Genomic DNA, 14,068 nt, shown 5'->3' on the forward strand with positions numbered 1-14,068 from the left:
GTCAATTCTGTAAATTATACACAAATTAATGTTGAACTTCGCCTCCATGAGTCCTTGCCTTTATGGCACAACGGATATTTATATTGCACCATGCCTTCTGTACTGGTGGACATTTTCCATCTCTGCCCACATCTGTTTTCCCTGAGATTAAGACCCAACCAAAATACAGCATTTTGAACATCTGTAAAATTTTATTGGCTTTTCAAGAATGCATAATTACAGCACAGCTGTAGAAAAAGGCCTGCAACACCACACAGTTTACAGTTTATGTTTTTGGGAATGCAAAACCAGGGTGGCACGCAGCAGTCACGACAGGTCTACTGAGGACATACAGCACTTGCTACAATAAAACATGTTCTTAATGGAGACCACATGACTTTAATCAAGTCGAACCTTAACCTGAAACAAAAAACTGAATGTCATTTACACCCTGAGTAGTTTTCTATGAGCAAAATGTACAGTGCTGAACCTTTTTTTTTTTCTACTGTCTAATGAGGCTGATTGTGTGTAGGGGAGGACATGATGTTGTAAAAGCAGGTTACTAGAATATGAGGGGAAAATAAGAATTGCTGTGGGTTTGTGGTTGCAAAGAGTTAAAGATTATGAACAATGGGCTTGTATTTCAAGCAGGTCGACGAGAGTAAATTAGAGGTGAGATTTCAAATTTCAACAAGATTCAAAGCCTCTTTAGATAAAACAGAGGAACTACAGTATGTAGTATTAAACAGCACACAAATTAATAGATGCACACAATATGCAGTTGATAACCAGTGGTGGAATGTAACTAAGTATATTTTGCACAGATCTCAAGTACTGATACAAATCCTAGGTACTTTTACTTTACAAAGAGTAGAGTATTTCCAATTTACACAGCTTTATAATTCTACTCAACTACAATTCAGAGGCAAATATTGTACTTTTTACTCCACTACAGTTACTTTTCAGATTACAGTTGTTATCCTTTCTGTCCAGTGGAAACCATGTATTTCCAAATTTGGTGATTTTGAATTTGATTCTTTTTCTGACAAACTTTAGTCTGTCTTTATGTGTTGAAAATTCTCCTACTTCTTAAGATAAACAAACTATTTAAAATTAATTAGCTGGAAAATGCATCGTGACAGAGCTGAAAACAAGGCTGCATTTCAGAACATTTTAGAGATACATCGTTCTCACAGGACAGCGCTGATGATTTTACAGAAGATGATACATTGCTGTAGATTATACTACCCAACAACAAAAAGTAGTTAAAATTAGCACAACTATAAACATTTACAGCAGTAAAATGCAACATATACATTAATGAAGCAGTAATATTATTTAATAGTAACACCAACAGGGACCATTTTCTTTACTTAAAGTACATTTAGCTAATACTTACATACTTTTACTTAAGTAAGGTTTTGAATGAAGAACATCCACTTATAGTAGAGTATTCAGATAGTGGTATTTACTTAAGTAAAAGAATCCACCGCTGTTCATAAAATACATAATGTAAGTTTCACTGTTTCTTTAACCTACAACATTTTACTTTTTTCCATTTTTCCAGATGTTGATGAAGAGTTTCAGATAGGTGACATTTACAGGAAATTTCAAATAGTGTCAGGTTACTGTTAATCACAGAAAGCTGTACAAAATTAAAATACTGTTGTGTGGACATTTTTACTGATGCAAGTGCTTTGCTGTCTAATTCAGAGGTGTTTCTTGTTCCCCCCACTTAAGAGCCAGTGCTGTTTTTCTCCAGCTTTTTGGCCAATAATGAAACTGACTGAATGGAAACTAAAGGTTACCCACTAATTGGCCTGAACAGAGGAAATCATCCTGAAGTGGCAGCTCTTGAGCAGCAGAAATCTCAAGCGTGGTACTTCATCAACTATTGACTGCAGTAGGCTACAAGTCACGTAATCAAGAGTGTCAGATAATCCTTGCAGGGGGGTTGCTAAGATCTATCATCAAGGGTATTTAGACTCCCCATTACAAGCTAGTACCAGTTAGTTCAAATCAGGAGACATTCTGACTTATCATAAATCAAAGTATTGGACAGATTAAAACCTGATATTGCTGGAATCACATTCTGGGTACTATAGATTTTTTAAATAAATATATTTGATCCATTTTTGGTAGGCTACTTTGAGAGAATCATATCCAACCTGATATATGTAGCTATAAAGGCTTTTGTGAAAATAACCTCTACTGCTAGCAGTCTCTGTATCATATCATGTCATCAGGAAAAAAACAACAAAAAAAACAGAGTACATGTAATTATGTTTGACAAAAAAACATGCAACACCAAAAGCTGTTAATTTTAACAATGTGAGTTAATTCTTATGGTTTTAAAAGTCCAATAGTTTGAAAGTCACACTACACAGGAATGACTATGAATAATCTCAGTTCAATAATGAAACACTCTTCACTGGAGCTGTAAACTTTTCCACTCCCCACTCGCATTCCTACACTCCGAAGATATAAACAGCATTAGACATGTCATGTCCTTTACAGCAAGACTGGCATAAATTCTGGACAGCTGGGTGAAGAAAAGTCATCTGAACACTGTCAGTTATTTAGTAATGGAGGGAGGGGTGTGTGTGTGCGCGCGTGTGTGTGTGTGTGTGTGTGTAAGTAACTACCCCCTAGTTACAGTATATTCAGTCAGATCCTCTTCGGTTCCAGCCAGTACTCAGTGTATACTGAACTCCAGCAGGAATTCAGTGTGTCGCAACATCATTTTTCAACCACTGCACTCTTTGTTTCGTCAGAGCAACAGCAGTCATTCAATGAGTTGAAGCAGATTTGTTAAAATGCTACAGGCAGAACAAGTTTGCCTCCATGACATGCTGCAGGTGGGAGTTTATATGTTTGTTTAGACAAACTGATAAATGATGAAAGACGTGACAAGAAAGGAACGACTCTAGTCTATTTCACACAGGCAAACATTCTTTACAGAAGAAAATGCGGTGTGAACTAACTTAAAATGAAAATAATGGCCAAAGCAATCTGGGCATGCTGAGTACGCTAGCTGTCATACAGTTTAAATTACTTCACCTCTTCTTGAGAGCATCTAACAGGAAGTACAAATATAGTACAGCAGTTAACAGTATTTTGCTGGGTGTGTTTAAAAATAAGAAATAATCTTTAAAGTGGTTTCCTACCCAAGCAAACGTACAGTTTTATAGTACCTGACTAAACAAGTCATTTACAATTTCTTACAATACTACAATTTCCATAAACAATTTCTTAGCTAGATCACCCACTACAGTATTGATTCCTCATAAGCTACAGAAAAAGTAAATCTACCCATCAGGTGTACACAAATTTATGTTAGGGACCTTTCGCATGATTTTTTATTTTTTTACCCTTTTTGGAGGTAAAAGTAGAAATGTGCCAATAAGTGTACTTCATACTAGTTTCTGTCTTCAGCCATTGGAGCGCAGTATAAGATCATATAACCGATAGGGAGTGTGATGAGGATGTCAAATACAGTTGAGAACAGCAATATTAATCTCCCATAGCACACAAATGGGAGTTGCGTGTCCAAAAACCGTATAATCCTACAGAAAAACTGAAAAAGCTCATCTTTGCATCCATTTGGAAAATAAGAAGTGCACCAAATTCTCTTTTCTCCATCTCACCACAACCTCAGCTCTGCAGCAGCTGGCCTGCAGTGTCTCTTCATGAAAGTACTTTTAATCTGAGGACAACAACGACCCCCCTGAGATGATGGTGCCATTTCTCTTTCAAGTCAACTTCTATCTGTATCTTTGCAAGGTCCTTCCAGTCAGAGCTGGACAGAAGTTCCATTTTCAGGTCTTGAGTATGCTCTGATCGTCATTTTTTGTCTCCTCTGAGGGAGGCTGACTGTTGCCCATGTCCTGACCAGAGCTGAGCGGCCTGGCATTGGCCTTTGTCGACCGCTGCCGTCGCGTGCCGTTGCCAATGCAGCACAGGAGGTTCTTGATAGTTGTCCACATTTCCTCGTCCTTATAGGAGTAGATGCAGGGATTCATGACGGAGTTGAGTACAGCCAGGAGCAGCAGCCAGCGTTTTAATTTCATGACGTTACAACTCGTACAGTTGAGACCGTCCAACAGCAGAACCACCAGGCCAGGAGTCCAGCAGATCACAAAAGCCCCTTCAGGAGAAAATACATCAAATCACACACAGTTATGTTGTGTTAACACATGGATTGTATTTCATATATGGATCCTTTTTGGCAGGGGAGGCACTATGAATAAATGTCACCCTGTAAAAAGGTCAAGTTCCAATTTACAAAAAGGGTATGAGCATAGTTTTTCGTTTTAAAGGGCTGTGTCTTGGCTGGTTGCAGTAACTTTCTGGAGTCTTGTTATTGCCATAAGGTTGCCAGGCAAACAGCAGAGGCTCTGACTGTACCCAGCCAAGAAATAGTCTCCAGAAAACCACAACGTGACAATTTTGCACAAATCAAAGACAAAGACTTTTAAATCAACTTAATTGTCACAGTACAACATATGCAAAATTCATTCTCTCTGCATTTAACCCTACCTAATTAGGAGCAGTGCAGCGCACGAGGACCAACGCCAGACCAGATCTAGGCCAGTACTTTGGTCAAGGGCACCGACTGGAGAAATTAACCTAACCACCTTACTGGTGGGAAAAATCGGAGCACCCGCAGGGAATCCACACAAACACAGGGAGAACATGCAAACACCACAGTATTTGTGGCCGGTGGGATTTTATCTTTAGACAGAGCCAGGTTTGCTGTTCCCACTCTTCATGCTATGCTAAGCTAAGTGACTTCTGGATACACCCACATATTTACTGCACAGATGTGAAAGGGTTATCGATCTACTCATCCAACTCTCATCAAAAAAGCCTACAAGCTTATGTCAAACTTAAGTTTGTAAGTAAGTCAAAATGTATTTACTGCTAATAAATGATTATACTTTGTTTATTAATCCTTCGCAAATCTGTGTTAACAAATGTTTTATAAATGATTTGGGTTTTCAGGTTCACAGTCCACATTTTGACCACTGGCTAAAGGCATATTGTAAAGAGGAAATCCCCAGTTTATAATAAGTAACAACACAAAATCTCTTTACAAGAAATCCTTATTTGGTTCCAAATTTCAATAAACTCTTGCACACTGCACTCTTACATTGATAGTGAAAACGTAACTGCCAGGTAGAAACACACTTGTCTATAGTGAGCTGTTTAGCATAAGTGCAGCGGTGGGGGAGAGTATATACCTTATGCAAGTTTTAATTAGGGCTGCAACTTATTATGATTTTCATTATCAATGAATCTGTTAATTATGTTTTTGTTTAATGGATTAATCATGTAGTGTATAAAATTTCAGAACATAGCAAATCAGAATTTTCCAGAATCCAAATTGAATCAAATTTGAAAACCCGGAAACTGAGAATGTTCGGAATTTTAAACTTGATAAATGACAGTAACTGAAAAGAAGATTAATCGACTATCAGTATTGTTGAATACATTTCTGTTGATTTATTGCTTCAGCATACAGTGACTACACAAACCAAGGAAGGTTAAAATCAAGGGCAGCTGGACTGGTTAAAGATACTTGAAGTTTCGCCTCTTATCCGAGTTAGGGAATCACATCCATTTAACCTGTATGCGGTCGTTATCAAGGTGATTGATACCGCTTGGTTCATTAGTGAGCCTGTCGTTGGCGTCACATAAGGCCAAGTCTGAACAGCTGTCATTGGCAAATGTGAATATTTGTTCAATCTCCTGAGAAGAGATGAAAGGATGAGGTCCTCATACAGGGAAGAAGTACAAAGCAGAGCTCTGAACTCCTTCAGAGGAACAGCACTGAGTTATTGGTACAGATATGTCGGCCACACAAATTAAAACCCAGGAAGTGCAAGTCTTCACAGAACACATAAATTCTGTGGACAGGAAAATCCAGTTCACACGAGAGGATGTCAGCAACAACAGTTCGGCCCTCTTGGACTGAGCCGTATACATTAAAGAGGGCAGGAGCCAAACTGGAGTGTAGAGGAAACCCACACAGACCAATATTTACTCTTTGACTCTCACCACCCACTGAAGCATAAACTAGGTGTAATCAGAACCCTGCATCGCTGAGCTGACAACATTCCAACAAGTGCCCAAACCCAAGAAAAGGAGCATAAACACCTGAAGGGGACACTTGATGTGTGTGGATACCCAAACTGGAACCTTTGTGAAAACAGCCATAATGTCCAGGAATAACACCAACAATACAGGGGATAAGGAAAAGAAGAGTAAACGCAACAACACTGTGATTCCATACATGTCAGGAGTATCAGAGAAACTCAGGAGGATTTTCAGCAAACACACATCCCTGTGTTTTTTTTTTAAAACCCAAGAACACGTTAAGAACACTGGTCCACCCGAAAGACTAGAGTACGCTGTCCAATGCAGTGAGGAACGCACACACCTGTATATTGGAGAAACCAAACAACCACTACACAAATGCATGGCTTTACACAGAAGGGCCAAAACACCACTGGTCACGACTGAGCAGTTTGCTTACATTTGAAGGACAATGGACATCACCTCGATACCAACCCCACAGAGGTTAAATGGCTGGGACTCCATACCAGTCAGTCAGACATTATCAGACATTATCAAGTAAGTCTTCAGCCAGTCCTGTTGCCCTTGATTTTAACCCTGGATAACTGCCACCTGGATGACTGAGAATCTTCACAGACCGTGACTACACAATGTTCACAGTTTTCTGAGCTGGCCAACGGATTTACTCCTACAGTCTCCTGAGTCCTGATTGTTCACAAGGATGTTGAAAAAGCAAATATATAAACTAATCAAAAGCTAAAGCAGAAATGCATTTGTTGGTTTCATGTACTTCCCTTAATGAAGCTAAAGCACAGAAAGTGCTGTGTGCTATTTAAAAAAAATACGGGTGTCACAGGGCTACTGAAGCAGGCAATTAGCCATCTATTTGAAACATGTTTGGGCACAAAACTGAGCTACCAAGAAATTTCTGGAACTGAAAGGAAGCCACAAGCAGCAACTTGTCTATCGGCAGTGATGTTGACACAATCAGGATCTCTACGGCTTCAATACATCTGCAGAACAAAAACAAGTACTGTTCTATACAGCGCTCTCTCTCTCTTTGTCTGACTGACACACACACACACACACACACACACACACACACAGTGTGTCTGGTAGGAGTGTTGATCTCAGTTTTTATGCTCTTCACTGACAGAAAGTCAAAAAGTCTATTGAAATGTTTCTATTTTTATACTTATTCTTCTTCCATTTGTCTTTTATGGCCCACATGTGAAAATAAAGTGAGCTGAATTGATATTGTATGAGACCCGGTTTAATGGTTTTCCATTGGCAGTTTTTGACATATTGGAGTTTAAAAGTGGACTTTCTTCCCCTTTAATCTCTGACAAAGAAAAAAAAACAACAGGGTTTTAGGGACATGTTTCAAGCATCTGTGTTTCTCAGCTGGTATTCATTTGACAATGTTGGTTGGGCGTAATGAATGAAAACAAAATCTCAGGCCCCAACGCTCTCAGATTTACTACAAAAAAAATTGGCTCTCGGCCACTAAACTACAAGAATGATATTTTACCAAACTAGTGCCACGAAGAGAACAATATAGAAGTAATTCCTGTAGTACTCATATACAGGAATCATATAAATTTGTTCTGTACTTTTGAGGTATTTGATTGCCAGCACAGGCAACCTACAACGACAATGTCCAACGGTATCGCTATCCAACGCTTATGCACGCTCATTCACTTCACTCTATTTATAACAAAGGATACATGGATTATGCGTCTCCGAACTGGTTTGTCTCGTTGAGATTTCCATGTGAGCAGACAACAAAAGTTAACTGTTTTGTTTTTCTGAATCATGTAGATTTTGGCACCACCCAAACCAAGACACTTGGTTTGCATTTTACCCCAAAGTCTCAACAATCTTAAGAGGAAATTTAACAATGACACTTGGGTAGTAAAACTTCCGCAAGCTCAATCGAACTCTGCAAAGCATGTGAAAGCAATTGAAAAAGTCCTGAAGTTCTTCTTCCACTTCCTTTCTGTATTTTTTTTTTTTTTTTTTGGATGGTGGGGAGGAGGGGACGTTCATTGAATGCCAGTGTGGTGTGGTGTGTGGACGGTACGCCACACATGCTAAGGAGCAGTGTCCTTGCAGGGAGCAATAATTACACAGCAGTTTGAAATAAAGTGTGTACAGAGGCAGAAAGCTCCTACACTACATACTGTATCAAGCCATCTGGCCGGGCAAGCCGACTGCTCATAGAGACAAAGAACAATGACGGACTATTATCCTGCAGGGCAACAGAGCAGTTATCACAACAACTATCCCATGCATGTTTATATCTGGGCGACTTTATGAAGAACTGAGTGCATTCATCTGACCTGATCTGAAACGCATCATCCACACCAGAATCTGGCAACTTACTTTGCACATTGTGTAATTCTTGCGTGAGAATATGCATTCAACACAATGTTGTAATGCTCCAGCAGAATAAGCTTGTGCAGTGCTATTGTAGTATTGCATTCTTATATTATACTCCTCAAGGGAAATGGCTGGGAGGAGAACAATTTGTAGATGGTGCCTCTATTGCAAAGTATCTTGTTCCAACAGCTAAACAAAGAGAGCCAGACCAGGACATCTGATGGCCTCATGATGAAAATACATGAGAAGAGAAAGAAACTTTTTGTGCTTTATTACTCTGGGAAAAGAACAGAGTAGTGCTGCAACTATTTACATTTACTTTGTCTAGAGACTTACAATTGCTATATGTCAGAGGTCACACGCCTCTGAAGCAACTAAGGATCAAGTGCTCAGGGACACATTGGATGTGTCGCAGTGGGAATCAAACCCTACAAGGCACGTGTCTTATCCGCTGCGCCATCGCCACCCCCACAACTATAAGTAAATTAATCGGTAAGCTTATCACCAGAAAATGCCTCCAACTTCATAATCAATTAGTCATCAATGAATTAACTGTTCAGGGAATTTATAGTGCAAAAACTCCTGAGGCTGCGTTTCTTTTACCTGCTTTACATCCTCTAAACAGAATCTTCAATTAAAGTTTAACATTTTATAGACTGAATGATTCAGTCAGTCAAGCAAATAATTACAAAGACAGAATAAGCGATAATGGGTCAATGAGTGTTTAAGCCACTGGACAGAAAAACTCAAAAGAATCAGACTGTAAAGTAGCAAATAACACACAGTTACAGAGAAAGAAATGATTGATTTCATTTACAACTCCTCCAGATCACAGACAAGCACTTGGCAAGTTTACTGAAAGTGTTTGTTTTATCACGCTCAAGGTTTTCCCTCATATCAGGAAAACATTGATTATAATCCAGCGTGTTCAGCAGCAACTCTGCAAACTTCCTGGACTTTGTGACTGGTTTAAACCTTGGCGAAAGAAACACAGCCGTATACCACAATCTGACTAATGTGGGAAATGCTCTGACTCACTGCTGTATCATCAATGATGCTGCACAGACCAAAGATTTATGATTAGCACCTACCAAGTACAACCATGACCGTCTTGATGAGCTTGATGGGAGTCCTCTTGCGATTGATGGAGCCGCTGGTGTGTGGCATGAGCATTGACGTCTTCTTCTTGACGTAGGCGTAGATCCTCATGTAGATGGCCACCATCACCAGGAACACCACCAGGTTAGACGCAGACCAGAAGATCACATAGCTCCTGCTGAAAATTGGAGCCAGCTGGGAGCAGTCGCTCAGGTTGCAGATGCAGTTCCAGCCCAGACTCGGCACAGCGCCCATAAAGATGGAGATGGCCCACACCAGTACGATCAGCAGCGTCACCCTCCTCTTCGTCAGGTTGCTGTGGACTTTCCAGTTCATGACTGAGATGTAGCGCTCTAGAGCTATTACCAGCAGGTTAGACAGCGAGGCTGAGAGACTAACATCCAGGAGACCTTGACGGATGAAGTATTCTTTTACTGTAAGTTTCCGTGACACCTCACCTGTGTTAAACATGAGGTACACGTACGCTATGCCTGCCAGGAAGTCCGAGGCGGCGAGGTTGGCAAGAAGATAGTAGAAAGGGTAGTGAAACCGCTTATTGGTGATGACAGCAGCTATGACCATGGCATTGGAGAAAAGGATGAAACAGCAGAAGAGAGAGCCTACCACCTGCACAAGGATGAGTTGCGCTTTGTCCCATTTATCGTCAGCGCCGCTGTTGTTGTAGAAGAAGAACATGGACTCTTTATAATGACAGCTGTGGTTCTGTTGGGCCATTTTAAAGGCGGATCTGCGAAATGAGAAAGCATCAATCATTTATCAATTGAACAAGAGCTGAAACAATTGGGCGGTTAATTGGTTAGTCTATCTACAGAAAACTTTAAATCAAGCTTCAAATAATATTTAAATATGTTTAGATTTTTCTTCTATTCATATGCATACATACACACACACACACACACACACACACACACACAGTACTGCGCATGAATGAATAAACCAACAGATGAAAAATCAAAATCAAATCATTATCTGGTGTGACAACCCTTTGCCTTCAAACCGCATCAATTCTACACTTGCACAAAGTTTTTGAAGGAACTCAGCAGGTAGGCTGGCCCAAACATCTTGGAGAACTCCCAACAGTTCTTCTGTGGATACAGGAAACCTGAGTTGCTTCTCTCTCTTCATTTAATCCCAGACAGACTTGCCTTCTGCTGCAGCCAAATATTTCTAATTTCGACTCATCAGTCCAGAGAACCTGCTGCCATTTCTCTGCATCCCAGTTCCTGTGTTTTCATACTTAGTTTAGACCCTTAGCCTTGTTTTCTTGTCGGAGGTATGCCTTTTTGGCCACAAGTCTTCCATGAAGGCCACTTCTGACTAGACTTTTCTGGACAGTAGATGGGTATACCAGAGTCCTGCTGTTTTACGCCAGTTCTGAGCTGATGGCACTGCTGGACATCTTCCAATTGTGTAGGGAAGCATGCATGATGTTTCTTTCATCTGCAGCAAGTTTCTTTGGCTAACAATTGCATCTACGGTCCTCAACGCTGACTGTTTCTTTGTGCTTCTTCAAAAGAGTTCAGCTGTTCCTTGCTCAGTTGTATTCCTCCTACACAGGTGTCTCATTTTCAGTTAATGATCGTTTTTCAACCTACATATTGAATTTATGATCATTAGCACCTATGGTATAATTGTTTAATCATACACCTGACGATATGCCTACAAAATCCCTGACTTTGTGCAAGTGAATATAGAATCACTGATGCTGTTTTGAAGGCAAAGGGTGGCCACACCAAATATTGATTTGATTTAGATTTATCTTCTGTTCGTTCACTTTGTATTTTATTAATTGCTAAATATAATCTATTAACATGTCTATTTATGAAAGCATTCGCACCCCCCCCACACACACACACACACACACTTTTTCTATTGTAGACATTTCAAATCCATGATGATTATAAGAGTGTTGAAAAGTCTAAATGAAATGCTTTAATATGTGTAACAGTGCATATTGCCAATTTCCTGAGGCCAACAGAGATTTAGTGACTTGCGGTGGTGGAAAGTAAAATGTCCCCCATGACCGATATGCTAATATCTCATTAGATTCTTATTACTCATGCATTAATGTAAAATCATTTTTCTGTTGTAGTAGGTGGAGCTCATTTTTAAATACTATAGGACTGCAACTATGATGAGTATTTTTATTATGGATTAATCTACACATTACTTTCTCTACTGATTGTTCCAAAACATAGTGAGAAATGCTGTCACAATCACAGAGAGACCAAAGTTTCACTTTCGCAATGCTTGTTTTGCCCAACCAACAGTCCAAAACCTCAAAAGTATTAGGCTTAAATATAAATTAACATGATTGAAATAGTAATTAAAAGGGGGAAAGCAGCAAATCCTCACATTTGTGAAGCTGGAACCATGAAATGTTTGTCAGGAAAAAATTTAAATAAAATAGTTGACAATTTTTGATCAGTCCATTAATCCTCTCAGCTGTACTTGTTTAAACTTTTGGGTAGTTTAAATGACAACAAAAACATAATATTTTCTAAGCTTTGTGTGTTTTGTATGCAAATATCTTAATTTGTAAAGGTACTAGTAACTTAAGATGTAACTATCTCATTCTGAAATGTAGAAGAGTACAAGTAAAAAGTGGCATAAAAGAAAAGTTTAAATAAAATAAAGGCACTTCAAATTTGTATGGTAAGGACTTTACTTGAGTTAATGCACTTATTTACATTCCACCACTGGTGACTTGACTCCAAAGTGCACCTGAAGGTGATTTGATTGATTTAAGTTTTCAAGATAGTGACTATAGTAACATTAAAACAATACGCTCAGTGAAGTGACATGAGAAGGGTCCATAGTTTTCCATCTATGGAAACCTCCCTACAAACACTACAGATATGCTGTAAAAGAAGACGTCCACGTAATGCAGTCTAAAGGACAGTTTCCTCCATTAAAAAACCCGAGACGCCTTCCTTTATTATGGAACTAACTTTACAACTAGGCTTACCTGTTCGACCTGGCTGAGTAACAACAGCACAGAAGGGATGAGAAATTCCAACAGAGGCACTGACTAAGAGGAAGACGAACTCGCAGAAAACTAAATATAAAGCCGACAAATATTTTTCCTTACAGAATCCACAGTGTAAATCCAAAAGAAGAACGAAGAGCTACCTAGAACAATCAGCCAGGTGAATTTACCTGTGGCGAAGGGCTGCCCGTCCGGTGCGTCAGCAGACTACAACTTGCGAAACATTCCGTGCCGAGTTATGATCATGTTTGCCTTCCAGCTTCGCGCCTCCGTATGCAGCTGTGGAGGGGGGGGGAGGGAGGAGGGACGGGACAGTAGCGAGCTCCAGGACTGAGTGAAGGCAGCAAAGTTGAGCGTCTCCACTTTGAGGCTTCAGGTCGGTGACGTAGAGGGCGTGGGCCACCCAGTCTTGTAGACAGGGAAGTGAAGAAAAACACGACTGTTTCATCTGCTTCATGATGGACTGGATTTAGTTTTGTCTCGAAAGTGACAGTTATGCTGGAAATCCCTTTATTCTCCATTCATAGAACTGCAAAACTAACCATTTTGTGCTACACGACCACTCCACTGGCATTTCAGAGGGCACTTGGGCTTTTTACTTCAGTAATTTTACTTTGTGCTGGAATTACTTAACTTGTAATGGTTGTAGGGTCGCTTTACAGATGTCAATGACTTGTTAGCATTGCAATCAAACAGACATTTGCCCTCTAGACTTCCCACCTCATTTCAACGACTGTTCGAGGAAGAAAGAGGTAACATTTTTTAGAAAAGCCCAAAATAATAATTTCGGTAATAGAACATTTCTTTAATATATTTTTCCAATTTCTTTTTTACCCCATTAATCATCTTGTGACCCTTTTAAAACTTAGTTGAAATTAGCTCCACCTCAACAGTAAAATCCTACTTCGTATTAATAAAAATATATCACATGGGCCATTTTTAGTGCATGAGTAATTTCAGTACTGCTGATAATAAATGAACGCAGGATTTTTACTCATAATGGAGAATTTTATGTCGTTGTACTGCTGCTTTTACTCCAGTAAAGGATATGGTTCCTGTGTATTGGAGTAGGTCTTCCCCCACTGAGAAAAGTATGGCAATAGTTGTCCCCTATGCCCACTCTGCATGGTGTTTATGTACATATGTATGACACCAAATCAAACTCCTGTTCTTTAAATACTGCACTCACTCCTATTTACTTTTTGAGACAGCCACTCTGCTGACGTTATTCTATTGTTTTGGAAACCAAGTGATGATTGTCGACTTAAACTAAACACATACATAAAATGGAAATCCTTGTCAATATCCTGCTATTTTATTTGCTCTGGTCTTTCTTTTGACTTAAACTTTTCTCTGTCTGAAACCAAATATTACTAATATAAGGGAGATATAGCCGCATAGGAAATATTCTCTATTTAACAACACATTTTCTCATTAATCGGTGTCATAACAAACTGTGTTCATTTTGTCACATCGAAGCTGAAATGAGTCAATTTGGATGACATTAAAATGAAGTGGCCC

The 14,068-nt window shown here is 39.5% G+C and overlaps 1 protein-coding gene across 2 annotated transcripts; it reads right to left on the bottom strand.

Annotated features, from left to right (window-relative positions):
• Positions 1-171: 171 nt before the first annotated feature.
• lpar3 (lysophosphatidic acid receptor 3) lies at positions 172-12,969 on the bottom strand. Of its 2 annotated transcripts, none has more exons than XM_038715791.1 (3): positions 12,718-12,969; positions 9,531-10,285; positions 172-4,126 (listed from the first exon to the last, which is right to left on the bottom strand). In XM_038715791.1, the coding sequence occupies exons 2-3, from the start codon at positions 10,270-10,272 to the stop codon at positions 3,798-3,800; spliced, it is 1,071 nt and encodes a 356-aa protein (XP_038571719.1). In that variant the 5' UTR covers positions 10,273-10,285; positions 12,718-12,969; the 3' UTR covers positions 172-3,797. The 2 variants fall into 2 exon arrangements, with proteins under 2 accessions (XP_038571719.1, XP_038571720.1); XM_038715792.1 differs by lacking the exon at positions 12,718-12,969 and adding an exon at positions 12,527-12,711.
• Positions 12,970-14,068: the final 1,099 nt, after the last annotated feature.

The sequence above is a fragment of the Micropterus salmoides genome, unplaced genomic scaffold, assembly GCF_014851395.1.
Source record: "Micropterus salmoides isolate LMB-PRFRI ecotype aquatic unplaced genomic scaffold, ASM1485139v1 Ms_hic_scaffold_13, whole genome shotgun sequence".
Taxonomy (NCBI): domain Eukaryota; kingdom Metazoa; phylum Chordata; class Actinopteri; order Centrarchiformes; family Centrarchidae; genus Micropterus; species Micropterus salmoides.